This window comes from Homalodisca vitripennis, chromosome 7 (genome assembly GCF_021130785.1).
Source record: "Homalodisca vitripennis isolate AUS2020 chromosome 7, UT_GWSS_2.1, whole genome shotgun sequence".
Lineage (NCBI taxonomy): Eukaryota > Metazoa > Arthropoda > Insecta > Hemiptera > Cicadellidae > Homalodisca > Homalodisca vitripennis.
Genome location: NC_060213.1, coordinates 130,787,645 through 130,803,343, shown reverse-complemented (window position 1 = coordinate 130,803,343; position 15,699 = coordinate 130,787,645). Strand labels below are relative to the sequence as shown.

At 32.4% G+C, this 15,699-nt stretch overlaps 1 protein-coding gene across 4 annotated transcripts in view; it reads left to right on the top strand.

Moving 5' to 3' along the window:
* The window catches only part of LOC124366345 (putative polypeptide N-acetylgalactosaminyltransferase 9), a 620,588-nt gene that overhangs the window by 598,674 nt on the left and 6,215 nt on the right, over positions 1–15,699 (top strand). For 2 of the 4 annotated variants that reach the window (XM_046822829.1, XM_046822830.1), the window contains exons 6-9: positions 3,551–3,733; positions 7,662–7,847; positions 12,817–12,945; positions 14,482–14,592. In XM_046822829.1, the coding sequence (XP_046678785.1) occupies positions 3,551–3,733; positions 7,662–7,847; positions 12,817–12,945; positions 14,482–14,592 (609 nt within the window). Of the gene's footprint in view, positions 1–178; positions 322–3,550; positions 3,734–7,661; positions 7,848–12,816; positions 12,946–14,481; positions 14,593–15,345; positions 15,451–15,699 lie in introns of all 4 variants that reach the window. The other 2 variants (XM_046822832.1, XM_046822831.1) reach the window with 2 other exon arrangements.

Genomic DNA, 15,699 nt, shown 5'->3' with positions numbered 1-15,699 from the left:
CGGTTAAGAACGTCTTCAATAAGAACAGGGTCACCACAGTAAGCGAACAAATTTAAAAATTCTTAAATTGAAAATTTTGAAAACTGAGCAACGGAACTCAGGCATATTGGACCCCTGCTGCTGCGCATGCAGAACTCCGTTAGTTATAGTGATACTGAGACAGTGGAGGTGTCCGTAGGCTGGCTGGAACCTCTCCTGGGCCGCATTGCTCAGAACCCCACCAATGTCGTCTGTCCGGTGATAGAGAACATCAACGACGACACGTTCGAGATCGCCTGGAGCAGTTACCCACAGGTCGGTGGCTTCTCCTGGAACCTTCAGGTGAGTCATGGACAGATCGACTGAATTTTGGTGACCAGATGTTAAAAAGTCAAATAAAAATATGACCAGTCTAATCTATTGACTTTAATGAGTGTTAAAAATTATAATATAGATTTTAATATATATTATATATTATAGTAAACAAATATTCACAAATCTTTTCTTGAGACAAATAGAATACTAATAAAAATTATACAATGTATAATTTCTATCACATCAAGAGAATAATTGTGATAAAATTGCAATTAACGATTGTAAAGGTACTAACCAACTCAAATAACTTCTTAAAGGTTATTTTGAAAATTTAAAATTTAAAGTTTTAAAGTTTTAAAATTTATTGTGCCTGGTTTGTTGTAAATACCTAACCAATCGAGAATGCTGGCATTAATTCTCCTTTCAAATCCTTCATTGTTAAAAATAAATAAATACAGTTCAAAGTTAAAACCATTTCTACATAAAGGAAACAAAACATACGACTCAGTTATTAGGTTTACACAGCTGGTCTCATGAATGTCACATGTTTTCCAGTCCACACCGTGTTGAAACATCACTAGCACGATAAAAATCTTAAAATATTTTGACCTCATTGTAGAAAGCAGCCTTCAGTCAACAGATGTCAAATTGAAACTAGCACTGCCAGTAATATACATCAGCTTAATTGATGATTGGAGGAGCTGAGCTGTATCAGGATTGGCTGAAATTCAACCAATCAACAATCAATCTGGCTTCTTTATCAAAGAATACCATTTTTTTTATAGTATGATATTTGCCTTCTTTGTCTCTTATTTTCTTTAATATAACGGACTTTTGCTCTTCTGTTTTTGAATGACCGTACTTATTTTGAATGTTTGGTACTGTTTCAAAGACCTACCTGTATTATAATCTGCATTAGTCAAAATTTCAAAACAGAATGAGCTACTATTAAAATTTTCTTTAAGCCTCTTTTTAATTAATTGGATCTTGCGGAATAACCCTGAAACCCATTCAAGTAGAAACAAAGTGTTTAGACCGATTTGGACTGATCGGAACTGACCACTGATTTCAGTCTAACTTGGCTTACAGCCAGCAAGTCGACTAGGTCAAAAGACTCTGGCACACCTAAGTTAATTAAAAGAAATAAGTTGGGCGTCAACTAGTGCGAATTCAAAGTTCACTTGTCATATATATTAATTACTACATTCGATCACTGTGATTGGATATCGTAACTCGTTCCAGCGTACGATAAATTGCAGGCCCTTGGTTTTCAGTCACTGGATTATTCGATAAAATCAGACCATCTATTTGGAGTTGAATAACGGTATCAATTCCAATTAACTCAAAATTAAAATTGAATCTTGTATAATTTTGAACACTTATAAAAGTCCGATTGCCATTCTGCCTGATAGGAGAGCGAGAGAAGAGAGCATATTCTCTACTATAAATATACATCAATAATGTTGCAAGATGCATATGCACAGTGTAATTAATTATCATAAAATAAGTCATGGATTAAAAGCATATATCATCTTGATTAAAAATATAAATACTTAATTAAGTTTCAAACTGTTATAAAATGTTATAGATGACTGTCCTCGAAATGTCCAGAACAAAGTGTAATACTTAATTTGTGAGAAACTTTTTTACAGCAGGACAATCAAATAATTAATAATTTATTCAAAATTCTTAGTGTTTGTTTTAGAAATTTTTAGTTTCACTAATGGAAATAAATATGGAGAAATAACCAGGTGATTTACTTACATTAAAACAGGTATGCTCATAAAACTTGTTTTATTCTATCCAAAGGATCAAAATGAATACTTTATTTTTAAAGAATAAGATCTTTTTAACGTTTATGAACTGAATAAGTTTCTTCTATATTATGAATAGGAAATAAAGTAAATACGACTTGTTCTGGTCACCTAGTTTTATTGGAAACAGCTACACCAACCTACCAACCAACTACTCAGGTAAGTATAATACCACACTTACTAACATGGTTGTTTTACTATGACTTTATATAGTACTTACAGTACTGATTTTATTTAAACTAGTGGCAAATTTGGATTCAAATCCGTGTTTATTTACACTTTAAATTTAATGTAGGCTGTCAATTAAGTAAGACAATTCATTTTTGAAGTACTGGTATACTCTGTGTTAACAATAATTTGGTGGTTATGTAAATGTTATTGTGTAACACACGTCTCCGCTACAGAATGCGTATTTTGGTAAGACACCAACTGCCACCCATACAAAGTAAATGGAAACACTCGAGAAATAGTTAAACACACTGCATCTGAGGGATAGAACACTTAAGTCAACTCAAAGAGGGCTTTTACTGTACAAGGGATGTATGTTGCACTTGAGTGCCTCGGTTTATGTAGCTAGAGTGTCTTTCCGGCACAAGAGTTGTATTGAGTGCTTCTTGCAGATAGGATTCTAAGTGGAACAAAAACAGCATTCCAGCTTTTCTGGATCTTTAGTTCTGTTTCAACACATTTTGCGGAAAGTCACTAAATTTATTGTGAGAAAAGAATTGAGAAGTGAGTTTTTTCTTTATGAAATGTCTCAAAATAGTACATGATTTAAAATATTTTAAATGCTTCAATTTATCTAACCAGTAAAACTTTTTATAAAAGTGGAATTTTGGCATTTTAGTTGAATATTTAATGTCAGAATAGATCACTTTTAGGTTTTAATTTTTCTCATGTTAATTAATTTTGTTCTCTTTATCTTCTTCCTTGGGCGATTTTGTTCCTCAGCAATAGAAACTTACAGTAAAACTCATTGTTGTTAGAATTTGAGTTAGATCCTAGATGTACTGATGGTCACAACACAAATATGCAATTAATGCTACTTTATTACTACAAAAATGTATTTGAAAGTATGAAATAAATTAAGTAAAAAATTAAAACTTATTCAAAATTGTATCAACAATCATTTTAAACAAATTTTTATTCGTTAATCTTGTTATGCTTTATGGACTGTACAATATGATCATTGAGATAAATCAAACAAACATGTAAGGTTAAAATTAATAGGACTGAACACAATGATTATTACAAAGATAGGAAAATCACCAGGTTTACATAGAAAACTTACTTCTAAGTTCCACTGATTTGAAAGAAACACATAAAGTAGACATATTTAGAAATTCTCTATTACAATCTTACTCAACCAGTAGAGAGCATTCCAGTTGCCTGTAAACTTTGTGTTGCAGAGTAAAACCCATTCGCCATGTCTGTTATTACAGTTTAACTGGCATGCGGTTCCGGAGAGAGAACGGAAGCGACACAAGGATCCGGCGGAACCCGTCTTCAGTCCAACCATGGCCGGAGGACTCTTCAGTATCGACAAGGCGTTCTTCGAGAGGTTGGGCACCTACGATAGTGGCTTTGACATCTGGGGTGGGGAGAACCTCGAGCTCTCGTTCAAGGTCAGGAGTGTTCCTCTTCAACTTTAAGGATTTATAAGTTATCCTCACTATTATCCTTTTGTGTCTTATCTCTTTTTATTTTACTGGTATCAAGATATTAAGAGGGGAAAATATTAATACCCTCTATATTGATTGATTGTAGAGATTTGAATCAAATCGAACCAAGACAATTCTTTTTTCCTTCTTTTAAGAGCCAGTCATCTTTGTTGTAGTCCCATAAGGACAACAGTACATCTCGTGCAATTTTATGATCTTATTTTTAGTCGTAGAATTATGAAAGATGACACATTTTAAGCATCCAAAGGTTTTTATTTTTTTCTATTTTTTTAAGGGGTATCCAGAAAAAACTTCTCAACTTTCTTGTATTTCATCGTTTAAATATTAAAAAAGTTTACACTTTACAAAAAAAGTTAATAAGTAATTGTATATTTTAAATGAGGCATCTTGCAAAACACTACCGGTACTTAAAAAAGTAGGACGTAAAAGTAAACGAGATTTAAGATTGTTCTTTTGGGGAAAACCATAAGGTCTTTTCACTACAGCTGACTCTTAAGGGACAATTACTCCCTTACTATACTGTATTTACAAATCTCACTAAAGGTGATTTAGAGTGTTTAGATCGTCATATAGAAATCCTACTTCAAAAATCACTGTTATCTCTTACCATCCTCAAAATCTGATTAAACAATTTGACCATGACCATTAAGACCAAATAAGCAATAATAGAAAAAAACTTTTAGTGAGATATCTCTAAAAAAAAGTGTTGATGCTGTGCCTACAATTGTAGCTAAAGCTTGCAAATGTAAGAGGTACCATTGAATGAATCTGATACCAGTGGTGTATCCAAAGGGGTGGCCATGGGGGCCATAGCCCCCTCCTGGATAAAAAAATGATTTTATGAAAAAACTTAATTACTCTCGTATTGTAATTATGAAAAAGAATATTAGTGTAAGCTACTAGAGTATAAGTAAATTTCTTTCTAAAAATGTTATATTTTTTTGTATTGAAATGTTAATCATCTATTACAATAAAGATAGTTCCCCATCCTACAATAAAACCAATACTATATATGCTCTTGTCTAATACTTGTTATAAATTAATTGTGAATGGATTATTTTGTATACTAATTATAACAGCATAACACATAATATAAGTTGCTATTTTCCCTACCCATATTACAAAAGTTTATCTGTCTATACCTATATTTGAATCTTTTAAGATTGGTTTATACACACTTTGTTGTCAATTACATGATTGAAAATAACATTACTATTAAACATTCGGTACATCTAATTTGTATACCAATTATTATACACCTATTGTAGCAACAAATATTTTTAATAAATTAATCATCGTTTTTACCACACAGCTGGAGTGATAAATAACTATATTCTAAATTAACTTTCTCACCAACTCACTTGGGCTGTATTATCATATCGTCCTGTAATGTATTACCGATTTATAAGTGTTTAATTAATGTTTACATTATCATATTGTGTTAATAAATCATCTTTATAAAATATTGTAATTACAGTAACTCTATTCAAATGCAGTATTACAAACAATGCGATAATGGTATAACCATTAAATGCGCGAATGAGTGCGGAATAATTATTCATCAATTGAAGTTTAGTTTGTCAGGATGTTCTGGCCGCCGAATTAGGATTTTAACTAAACGCAATAATTTCTAGATCGGCCATCTGTCAATTTCAGTGGTCCATCAAAATAATCAATTACCAGTTTGATAATTGAATTGCTAAATGAAGCTTCATTCTGCTGATTGCCAATTTGATTACAATTAGTCATTTAGTGAACTCTAATTTCGTTGAGAACTTAACAGTATTGCGCTCCAGTTGACTTGTGATGAATATTTTCTTTCTTAGTACGCACCTTCTTGGGAAGGTTTCCCCTTCATGAGATGCCCGGGGCAGGACTCTATTAAAGTTTTTCGGGGTCCACTCTATACCCACTATCACAATTTTCACTATCTATTTATTGTCTATTATCTATTTGAGTTCAAGTTTGTTTGCTAAACCTTACAAACACTGCCCAATTTCACAGAATATGTTTTAGATTTGCGTGAATTTGAAAGTCAGGAATAAATCTGTTTAAAAATAATGTTACTTGCATAACTATATGTTGTTATATATATATATATTTCTTCAATGTCAGATGCTGAATAATAATAAATTAGTATATAACTGATATTGAGCTGTTTTACTTGTTAAAAGTACAAAAATAAACTAAAAAAAAGTAAAGATTGTGTTGTGTTATGCCCCTTGAAATCAATACTAAAATGTGTTTCCATGGTAACCAATTACTAATTTATATTCCAAATTTTTTCTACTTAAAAAAATACATAGTTCTATATAATTTAGTGTTTGATTGGAAACACGTTTTTATTCTGTTTGTTGGAAATGTGTATACTTAAAATTATTAAAATGTGTACCCCTAGCTGTGTTCAAATATAGCTTTTTTTACACCTACACAATGCATTTTTTTATTTTAAGGCTTTATCTGTAGTCTACCAATGCTTATTAAAAAGTATTACTTACTTTTTAGTTGGTTTTGTTTATTTCTTGAGATTGACAAAGACAAATACGCTTATGTCCACAACACAGCAAGAAAATTACGTTCAAATCCACAGAGTATTAAATCAAAGTATGTGTCTTCAGCTACATAGAACATATAAAACTAGTTTTATTCAACAGCTAGTGAAATTAATACATAAAACATAAACGCATGCGCATCAACGCGTAAGGCGTCAATGGTATTGGTAACCAGAAACCGACTAATGCTTCAGGCGTCAACGGTATTGGTAACCAGAAACCAACTAACGCTTCAGGCGTCAACGGTATTGGTAACCAGAAACCAACTAACGCTTCAGGCGTCAACGGTATTGGTAACCAGAAACCAACTAACGCTTCAGGTGTCAACGGTATTGGTAACCAGAAACCAACTAACGCTTCAGGCGTCAATGGTATTGGTAACCAGAAACCGACTAATGCTTCAGGCGTCAACGGTATTGGTAACCAGAAACCAACTAACGCTTCAGGCGTCAACGGTATTGGTAACCAGAAACCAACTAACGCTTCAGGCGTCAACGGTATTGGTAACCAGAAACCAACTAACGCTTCAGGCGTCAACGGTATTGGTAACCAGAAATCGACTAACGCTTCAGGCGTCAACGGTATTTGTAGGGTTTTATTGCTTTATATTATATTAAATAATTATTCTAAAACTATTTAAAAACAGTCTAATTAAACTTATTTATTAGTTAATTAGTCAACTAGATCAGACTACTAACTAAGTTGCTCAGAGCCAAAGTAAACATGTAAATTTTTAAGCCTTTCTTAATCTAACAGTTAATTAATGACTCTTTCAAAAGATCATCAACCTATAGTATCACAATATGATAGTACATATACGAGGGAACTTCACTCATTCTATACATAATTCACCTCAAATTTGTCCATGACTTCTTCACTCTGACATCTTAAAGTAATAAATACATATAATTGTATTTAATAGACAGCTTGGATAGATTTATATTTCTGCAAAGAGTATCTGCTGATTTGGACAATGTTGAAATCCTTGTATAAATTAGGATAATTTAGATTTTCATATATTTTACTTATATTTGTGAGGTTTTATGCTAAAAGAAAGCAGAGAGATCTCAGTGAATTTAATTGTTTGAATAATATCCCTCATCAACATAGATTCTATAGTGATTTTATATTATTTATTCATCGTTTATACTGTATATTATCATAATTTGTGTCATACTTAGCCATCAGAAAATGAATAAAATGACAAATTGGCTCCCTCTCAGAATCACTTATAGAACTCTACAAGATATGCAGAATACCAGCTCTAAGCGATGTCAACCTTGCATTTTTTTATTGTAAGTAAAATGGTGACTTTGCAGACATGGATGTGCGGAGGAACCCTGGAAATCGTCCCATGCTCGCATGTTGGTCACATATTCCGCAAGCGCTCACCGTACAAGTGGCGTACTGGTGTGAACGTGCTCAAACGCAACTCTATCCGTCTTGCCGAAGTGTGGATGGACGAGTATGCCAAGTATTACTATCAACGTGTTGGCAATGACCTGGTGAGTATGGAGTTTCACAAGGATCAATCCTGAATTCATTCTTTTTTATGTTTTTTTCTACCAATATACAGGGTGATTCAAAACTAAACGGCAATCTCTCGGGAGCTTATTCTATAGCTAAAAAAACAAGTAAAAAAAGTTCATATAAACCATATGCCCGGAAACGCTTCGTTAGCGAGTTACGCCTAGCGAAAGATTTCGCCCGGATTTCAGAACCCTTGGTGAAGTCAGGCCGTATATAAAATGGTAAAGGTAGTTACAAAGATACAAATACGATTGTTTTTTTAAGTTTTTATATCTGACAAATTTATTAAAATTCGTCCCCAGAGCTGTAAATGCAATACTTTCAGAAATATCTTACGTAAAAACACAAGAATTGGTGCAAAGAAATAAACACATTTTTGTGTTTAACGTAAGATTACTTCCATAAATGTTAAATAAAGGTCATTTTTTTCTTAAACAGATTTGTAGAACATTTAATTCTGAAAAGATTCATGTGAATTACTTAGGAAAAAAATTAATAATAGGTATTGAAATTTAGCTTTATTTAAAAATAAAACAGACGCACAAAAAATGCATATTCTTATCTGCATAAAAATATTAACTAATGTTTAGGTTGTGAGTAACAGCTGATCATTTATTCTAGACTGAACATTAACATAAAATGTATTTACCTTTATAAAACTGTAATAATCACCTATAATAGTTGCTCAAAGTGTCCTCCGTTGTTAGCAATGCACGTTTTCGCACGACGAATCCACTCTTTTCTAGCGCGTTTCATAACGTTTGGAGCATTCTTGATAGTTTCTGCCGCCTCTGTAATGCGATTACGTAACTCCTCTATGGTGTTAATCCGTTTTTGAAATAAACAATTGACTTCATCCAACCCCATAAGAAAAAGTCTGCTGGCGTGAGGTCAGGAGAACGTGGTGGCCATTTTACTGGTCCATTTCGACCAATCCATTGTCTACCGTATGTATCATTTAAATAGTTTTTCACATCATTAGAAAAATGTGGAGGTGCTCCGTCGTGCATAAACCATGCATTTATTCTGTTTTGAACAGGAATATCTTCCAAGAGGGTAGGCAGGTTTGTTCTTAAAAAATTTAAGTACGCTACTCCATTAAGTCGATTAGGGAGGAAAAATGGACCAATCAAATTATCACCCAGAACACCAAGCCATACATTGACTGAAAATGTATGTTGAAAATGCCTCGTCGCAGTTTCATGTGGGTTGTCGTACGCCCAAGTATGGGGTATTACGAAAAATTTACAATTCCATTTCTAGTAAAACAGGATTCATCAGTAACGAGAATACGCCGAAGAAAATACTGATGTCGTAAACAACTTCTTCTTAACCAGCGGCAGAACATCTTCCGTTTATTTAAGATCTTGCGGTAATAAGTCTGTTATATGGAATGGGTACAACTGTGCTTCATGAAGTGTCCGCCATACGCTTGACTGGCAAATATTTAACTGACGTGATAATCGTCTGGTGCTTGTGGTTGGTGATAATTCTACAGCATTTATTATTGCTTGTTTATTATTATAGTTCCTTGCGCTACGTTGACGTCCAGTATCTATTCGCTTCGGTTTAAAGCTACCAGTTTCTCTAAGTCGTCCCTCCACAGCTTCAAATGTTTTGCGATCAGGTGTTCTTCGATGTGGAAAAGTATCACGATATTCCTGAACTGCAGCTAAACCATTCTTGTTAACTTTTGCCGTAAATCAGTATCATGTCCGTATACTCCTCAAACGAATACATACCATTTACATTATCTGCCATTATTTACTAAGATAATTACATACACTTTTATAAAAATATTTAATAAAATATTTTAAAAATAAATATTTAATAAAATATTTTATACACTTGTATAAAATATTTCCAAATAATCACAGGATCTCACAAAATACAATCTTCACACGCCACAATACAAAAACCTCCATAAAAGGTTATTCAAATATTACTTCATGAACTTGATCAGCTGATATTGCCAAACCTTTGCAAAGAAAATATGACGATAAAAATTGTTGAATAAATGATCAGCTGTTTGTTACTCACAACCTAAAACATTAGTTAATATTTTATGCAGATAAGAATATGCATTTTTGTGCGTCTGTTTTATTTTTAAATAAAGCTAAATTTCAATACCTATTATTAATTTTTTCCTAAGTAATTCACATGAATCTTTTCAGAATTAAATGTTCTACAAATCTGTTTAAGAAATAAATGACCATTATTTAACATTTATGGAAGTAATCTTACGTTAAACACAAAAATGTGTTATTTTCTTTGCACCAATTCTTGTGTTTTACGTAAGATATCTCTGATAAGTATTGCATTTTACAGCTCTGGGACGAATTTTAATAAAATTTTCAGATATAAAAACATAAAAAAACAATCGTATTTGTATCTTTGTAACTACCTTTACCATTTTTATATGGCCTGACTTCACCAAGGGTTCTGAAATCCGGGCGAAATCTTTCGCTAGGCGTAACTCGCTAACGAAGCGTTTCCGGGCATATGGTTATATGAACTTTTTTACTTGTTTTTAGCTATAGAATAAGCTCTCGAGAGATTGCCGTTTAGTTTTGAATCACCCTGTATGTAACTGTGATAGTCATACTACCCTGTGCAGTGTTAATTAGACTTAAGTTTATTTTTAAGTAATTTAAAATTGTTCTTTTTCTAACAATGTAAGGGTTGGAGGAAACTTAGTATTTTTAAAAAGGTGACTTCTTTTTTGATTCATGAAATAAATTAATAGAGGAAATGAAATCTAATTTTGTTTACAAGAACTTGCTATCTGTTTGCTATATTATTTGTCCAATTTAATTTTATGTAAATTAAAAGTTAAACATTTAAGCTTTTAATTTTATTTTTGTTATTAAAAAAGTTAAAACGTAAAGTTATTATATTTTATCATTTTACGTTTTTAGTACTGACTTTTACATTTTTTTTAAATATTGACTTTTGACCTAGAGATCTACTGACTTTAAAAACTTATATTATAAATGCATAACATAAACAACAGTTGCAACTAATAAATGTTAAAGAATCACCATCCTTTACTGACATAAACTCGTAGAGTATGAGGTTAATTGGAGAACACAGACCACAAACACTGGAGGAAATCTTGTTAGAGAAGGGATCTATAAACATATTACGTAATGACACACAAGTAACAAACTGGGGGGGCAAAGTTAACCTTTGAAGTGAACAGTTGCCGCCAAACTTGGTTACTTTAGACTCGAGTCGCTGTTAATGTTAATGGAACCGCAAGCACCTCAGGCTGAACTTGTCTTGTTGCATTAACATTAACATAATACTGCTTAACACTCCTAAGACTTGAACGTTCAATGTGTACTTTAACGTCGACTAACACAAGAGGCTTTGTCACTGTAAACTTGATCTATAGTGACGGTTTGTTTTCCAAACAGCTGTTTAGTAGATTGTCCAAAAATATGTACACTCAATGTGTACTTTAACGTCGACTAACACAAGAGGCTTTGTCACTGTAAACTTGATCTATAGTGATGGTTTGTTTTCAAACAGCTGTTTAGTAGATTGTCCAAAAAATACGTACGCTCAATGTGAACAAAAGCAATTTCGCATATTTTTTAAACCGTTTAAATACTGAAATAATAAACAGCAATTTATAAAGAGACCCTAAATTGTATACTCAATCCTACATTCAAAAAATTAAAATTAAACAAATCTGAAACAAAAATTATAATGTCTATAGGATTTTTATTCATTCTAAATGGAAGTTCATCCTGTATTTTCATTTTTACAGTTCAAGAAATGAATATTTTTCACTCGAATTATATCAACAATTTATACCATGAATATTTAAAATAACAAATCTGGGTTGTACCAGAATGCTTGTTGTTTGTCTGTTTTCATTGATGTATGGACACAAAGGGACGTGCTATTGAAAATTTTAAATTTGGGATGCCACCTCCTCTTTTAAAGTTGTGCCAAAATATTGGTTGGTTTTATATAGGTATAATCTTCAAGTCTCCATCCTCCTTATACTAACACTCAATTTAGCAGGTGGGATACATTTTTATCACCTTAAAAACTTACACTAATCAGTAATTGTATGCAAAGAGCATTTATGTGTAATAAAATATTAAGAACATTGTTAAGTAAAAAATTACCCTTAATCTAACCATGGTCAAGCAGTTTTTTGACTGTAGACATATTTTTCGGACCTAGTATTTAATTTATAAAAAACCCATTTATAAAAAACAATTAAATGCTATTTTTTGTCATACAACAAGTAAAGGAAGATTCTGCATTTAAAACAAATGCCTTCTACATCTAAATAAATATTAGTATATAAATACCCAATGACACTCTGTACCCAAGTAGATGTCATCAAGGTATTATTAATTCTTAGAATTACACAGGCGGTCGTGATATCATCTTCTGCACACCACATTTCAGCATCATTGTGACAATCAATCTTGTTAAACAATAATGCACATCCACCTACAAAGGTACTGAATACCAAGCAAGCTGTGTCGTGATTGGTTGCAGGTCAACCAATCACCAATCAGTATGCCCAATGATGATCAGTATGACTTTTCCACAGGCTTCACAATTTTAACTTGTTTTTTAATTAATGTTTTATCAATGAAACTACCACATAAAATGCTAATTAATGTACTATAGATAAAGCTTTATTGTCAAAAGTAAATGATAGTGAATACAAAGCCTGACAATAAATTTCGATGAGTATGGTGTGTAAAAGGGTACAAATACACAGACAGCAACGTGACACAATGTAAGTTTGATGTAAAATGACGCAAAACTATCAATCAGATGTTAACGTATAAAATAAAACGAGAGAACTGGATTGATTTATATTATTTTGTATAATGAAAACGATTGTTTTCATCGAAAAAACTCAGAGAATATATTTTTTAAAGTTATAATATGGTAATATATTGTGTGTAGGGTGATTTTGGAGATGTGTCAGCCAGAAAAGAGCTCAGAAGAAAGTTGGGGTGCAAGTCATTCAGATGGTATCTGGATAACATTTACCCGGAACTGTTTATCCCCGGGGAAGCTGTGGCTTCCGGAGAGGTGAGTGAGGATGTGTTGTACAGCACAATTGTGACTGTAAACTGTAATTTACTGATTCATTCCAACATGATGTTATGTCTAGATCACTCTACTGAAAAATATTGTTTATTTGATAATGTCTGTCCATACGTATTTGTAAAAAAAATTAATATTTTGACTGAAATTGAAATGCAGATTAATAAATTTGTGAAACAAGTTTTAACTTTACCAAAGATTTTTAATTTGTTGTATTTTGGAAAGAAATCGAAAATTTACAAAAAAACAGGTAAATTGTTATTCATTACATAATTTTTTGTATTTATAACCCAATAGGAATATTACAAAGTTTAGCAGATTACTTTTAATCATGCAAATCATATATTGGTTGAAAAACAGTTTTCTTCTTTCATAAAAGATTCAAAGTGGTATAAATATATGTATAAAAACACTTTTCCTGTAATAAAATTTAATTTAATTTTGTATAAAAATACCATTAAAGCTGTGGCAACCTGAATGCTGATCTAGAATGTTCTAGTTCTAGTTGTATAGAAGTGGAGAAATACAATAACTGTTGTATCTAAAGCTTTGGTACTATTTAATGATACTTGTTGTTATATCAGAATATTGGTGCGGTATTTTATATAATTTCATATTTAAACTTGAATATAGAATTTGTCTTAGTTTGGTCTACTACTCTGTTACCGTATATAAAGTGAAAGACAACACTGTAGATGTTTCCGGATCACTTCTCACAAAGAGGGTCGGCCTTGGTTAAGCATCTCTGACATAATTAGAAACAGCAGCTGAGACGTCTGAGCTCAGATCTGATGTCAAAGTCGACGTCTCAAGCCGCTTAGATCTGCCATTAGCAGCATTTGCGTCCTCTCCTCTCGATAATGTCGATTCTCTTTAGTTCTTTGTCAAAAATTACTCGACGGAAGACGATTTCAGTTTTAAGCGTCTCTTCATTTAATCCCACAACCGTTCTTCTGTGCTGAACTTCTGGCGAAAGTTCTAGATGTGACTTACATTCTGTATTGATTGTTTCAATTTGGCTAGAAACCCAATAAGGGTTTATTGTTATTTCAGGATTAATTTAAGTTTTGTTTATACTTTACATTTTATCAATTTCTTAGATAGGCTTGCGTTCACATTTCAGCACTTTTGGGAAATTTATTCATATTCTTAAAATTAAAAAATAAGTAAAATATGGTTTTCTTTATACAGAACCAGTAGTCAAATAATTTAAATTTTTTTCTCACAAAATTTTAGTAAAACTATTGAAGCCATTTTAGATTTGTAATATACTAATCTGCACTCGATATGTTATCTTTTACCTATATAGAATATTAAATTAGTTTTAGATAGTCAATTAGTTGAAGAAGACAATTGTTAAAAAGATTAACAGAGATTGAAATTGATAGTTGTTTTGTTACCAATATACAAAAGAGTGCTGCGCTGTAATTTTGTAATTCAACTGTAATAATCCAGTTACAATGTCTCTGTGCTCGACAGCACAAGTAGTGTAATTTATACTTAACTGAAGGACTGTTGTAGGTGCGAAACCTAGGTTATGGCGGCAAGACGTGTTTGGACTCGCCAGCTCGCAAGTCGGACCTGCACAAACCTGTTGGACTCTACCCTTGTCACAAGATGGGCGGCAACCAGGTTTGTCTCCAGACCAACTGATTGGTTCGGAGTTGGTTGATATTTTGAACGTTACTCAAGATGACTGCTTTTAATTTATAGAACTGTTTGCAACGAAAAGAAATCATTTTACCATTTGGTTGTACGTGGTAAAATGATATATTTTTTCTTCATGGACTGAATTAGAGAACAAACTGAGTATTTAAGGACCTAAAAAGGATTCAACGCTAACCAGAAGTGGTCACGAGAATCCGGATACTTTATTGAAAGCGAGCAAGAGTAATAAAGTTGGAATATTTGTAGAAAATTCCATCAAATTAATTTTATAATTAATATTTTATGTTGCGTAATAAACTGATGTTACTGCATATTTTTTTCCTCTTGTCACAATACCAAGATTTAAAATCTAGTTTATGCAATGTAATTTGTTAGTTTTACGAGCACATTGTTTCCTCCGTGGACAGTTCTCAAAATAAAATCTGTTTTTATGATTTCAATAAATTCAGTTCCATGTAAAACATTTTTCAGTTAGGATAGTACCTGAATTATTTTAAATTAAAAGCAGTACCAATCTTGTTTATTCTACTAAAAGAAGTAAAATAATTTTGTTACAGAAAACGATCAAAGCATCAACCAAAATCCAATGTAACAAATTCTGTGTAATTATTTGTTTTCAGCGAATGGAGCAGGAGGTGTTGAAAGTAAACTCCGAGATCCTAGATCTAAAATTGAAACAAAATTCGTTGTCAGATTCTGATCTATTGAGTTTCTCAGATTGGCAACCCCTGGTCTAGTCAGTGCATAGACTCTGCTTGTAAACCGGAGGACATGCACAAACCGGTGGGGCTGTGGCCTTGTCACAAACAGGGCGGTAACCAGGTAATCGGATTGTAACTGGACGAATCCTGTTCTGTATCGCTTCAGCAAAGTAACCGCTTACTTGGGTGTAGGTAACACTCATCCAGTCCATCTAACAGCCATCTAGTGTTTGTCTAACCGTGGTCTCTAGCAAGATCTACAATTAATGAAAGACTGGTTTTGTTGTCTAGCTAACACTTGTCATTAACGGTGGAGGATATTTTTGCTTTTCAATCTGTTTTGTGTTTTAATTTTTGTTTGTGTATTGCA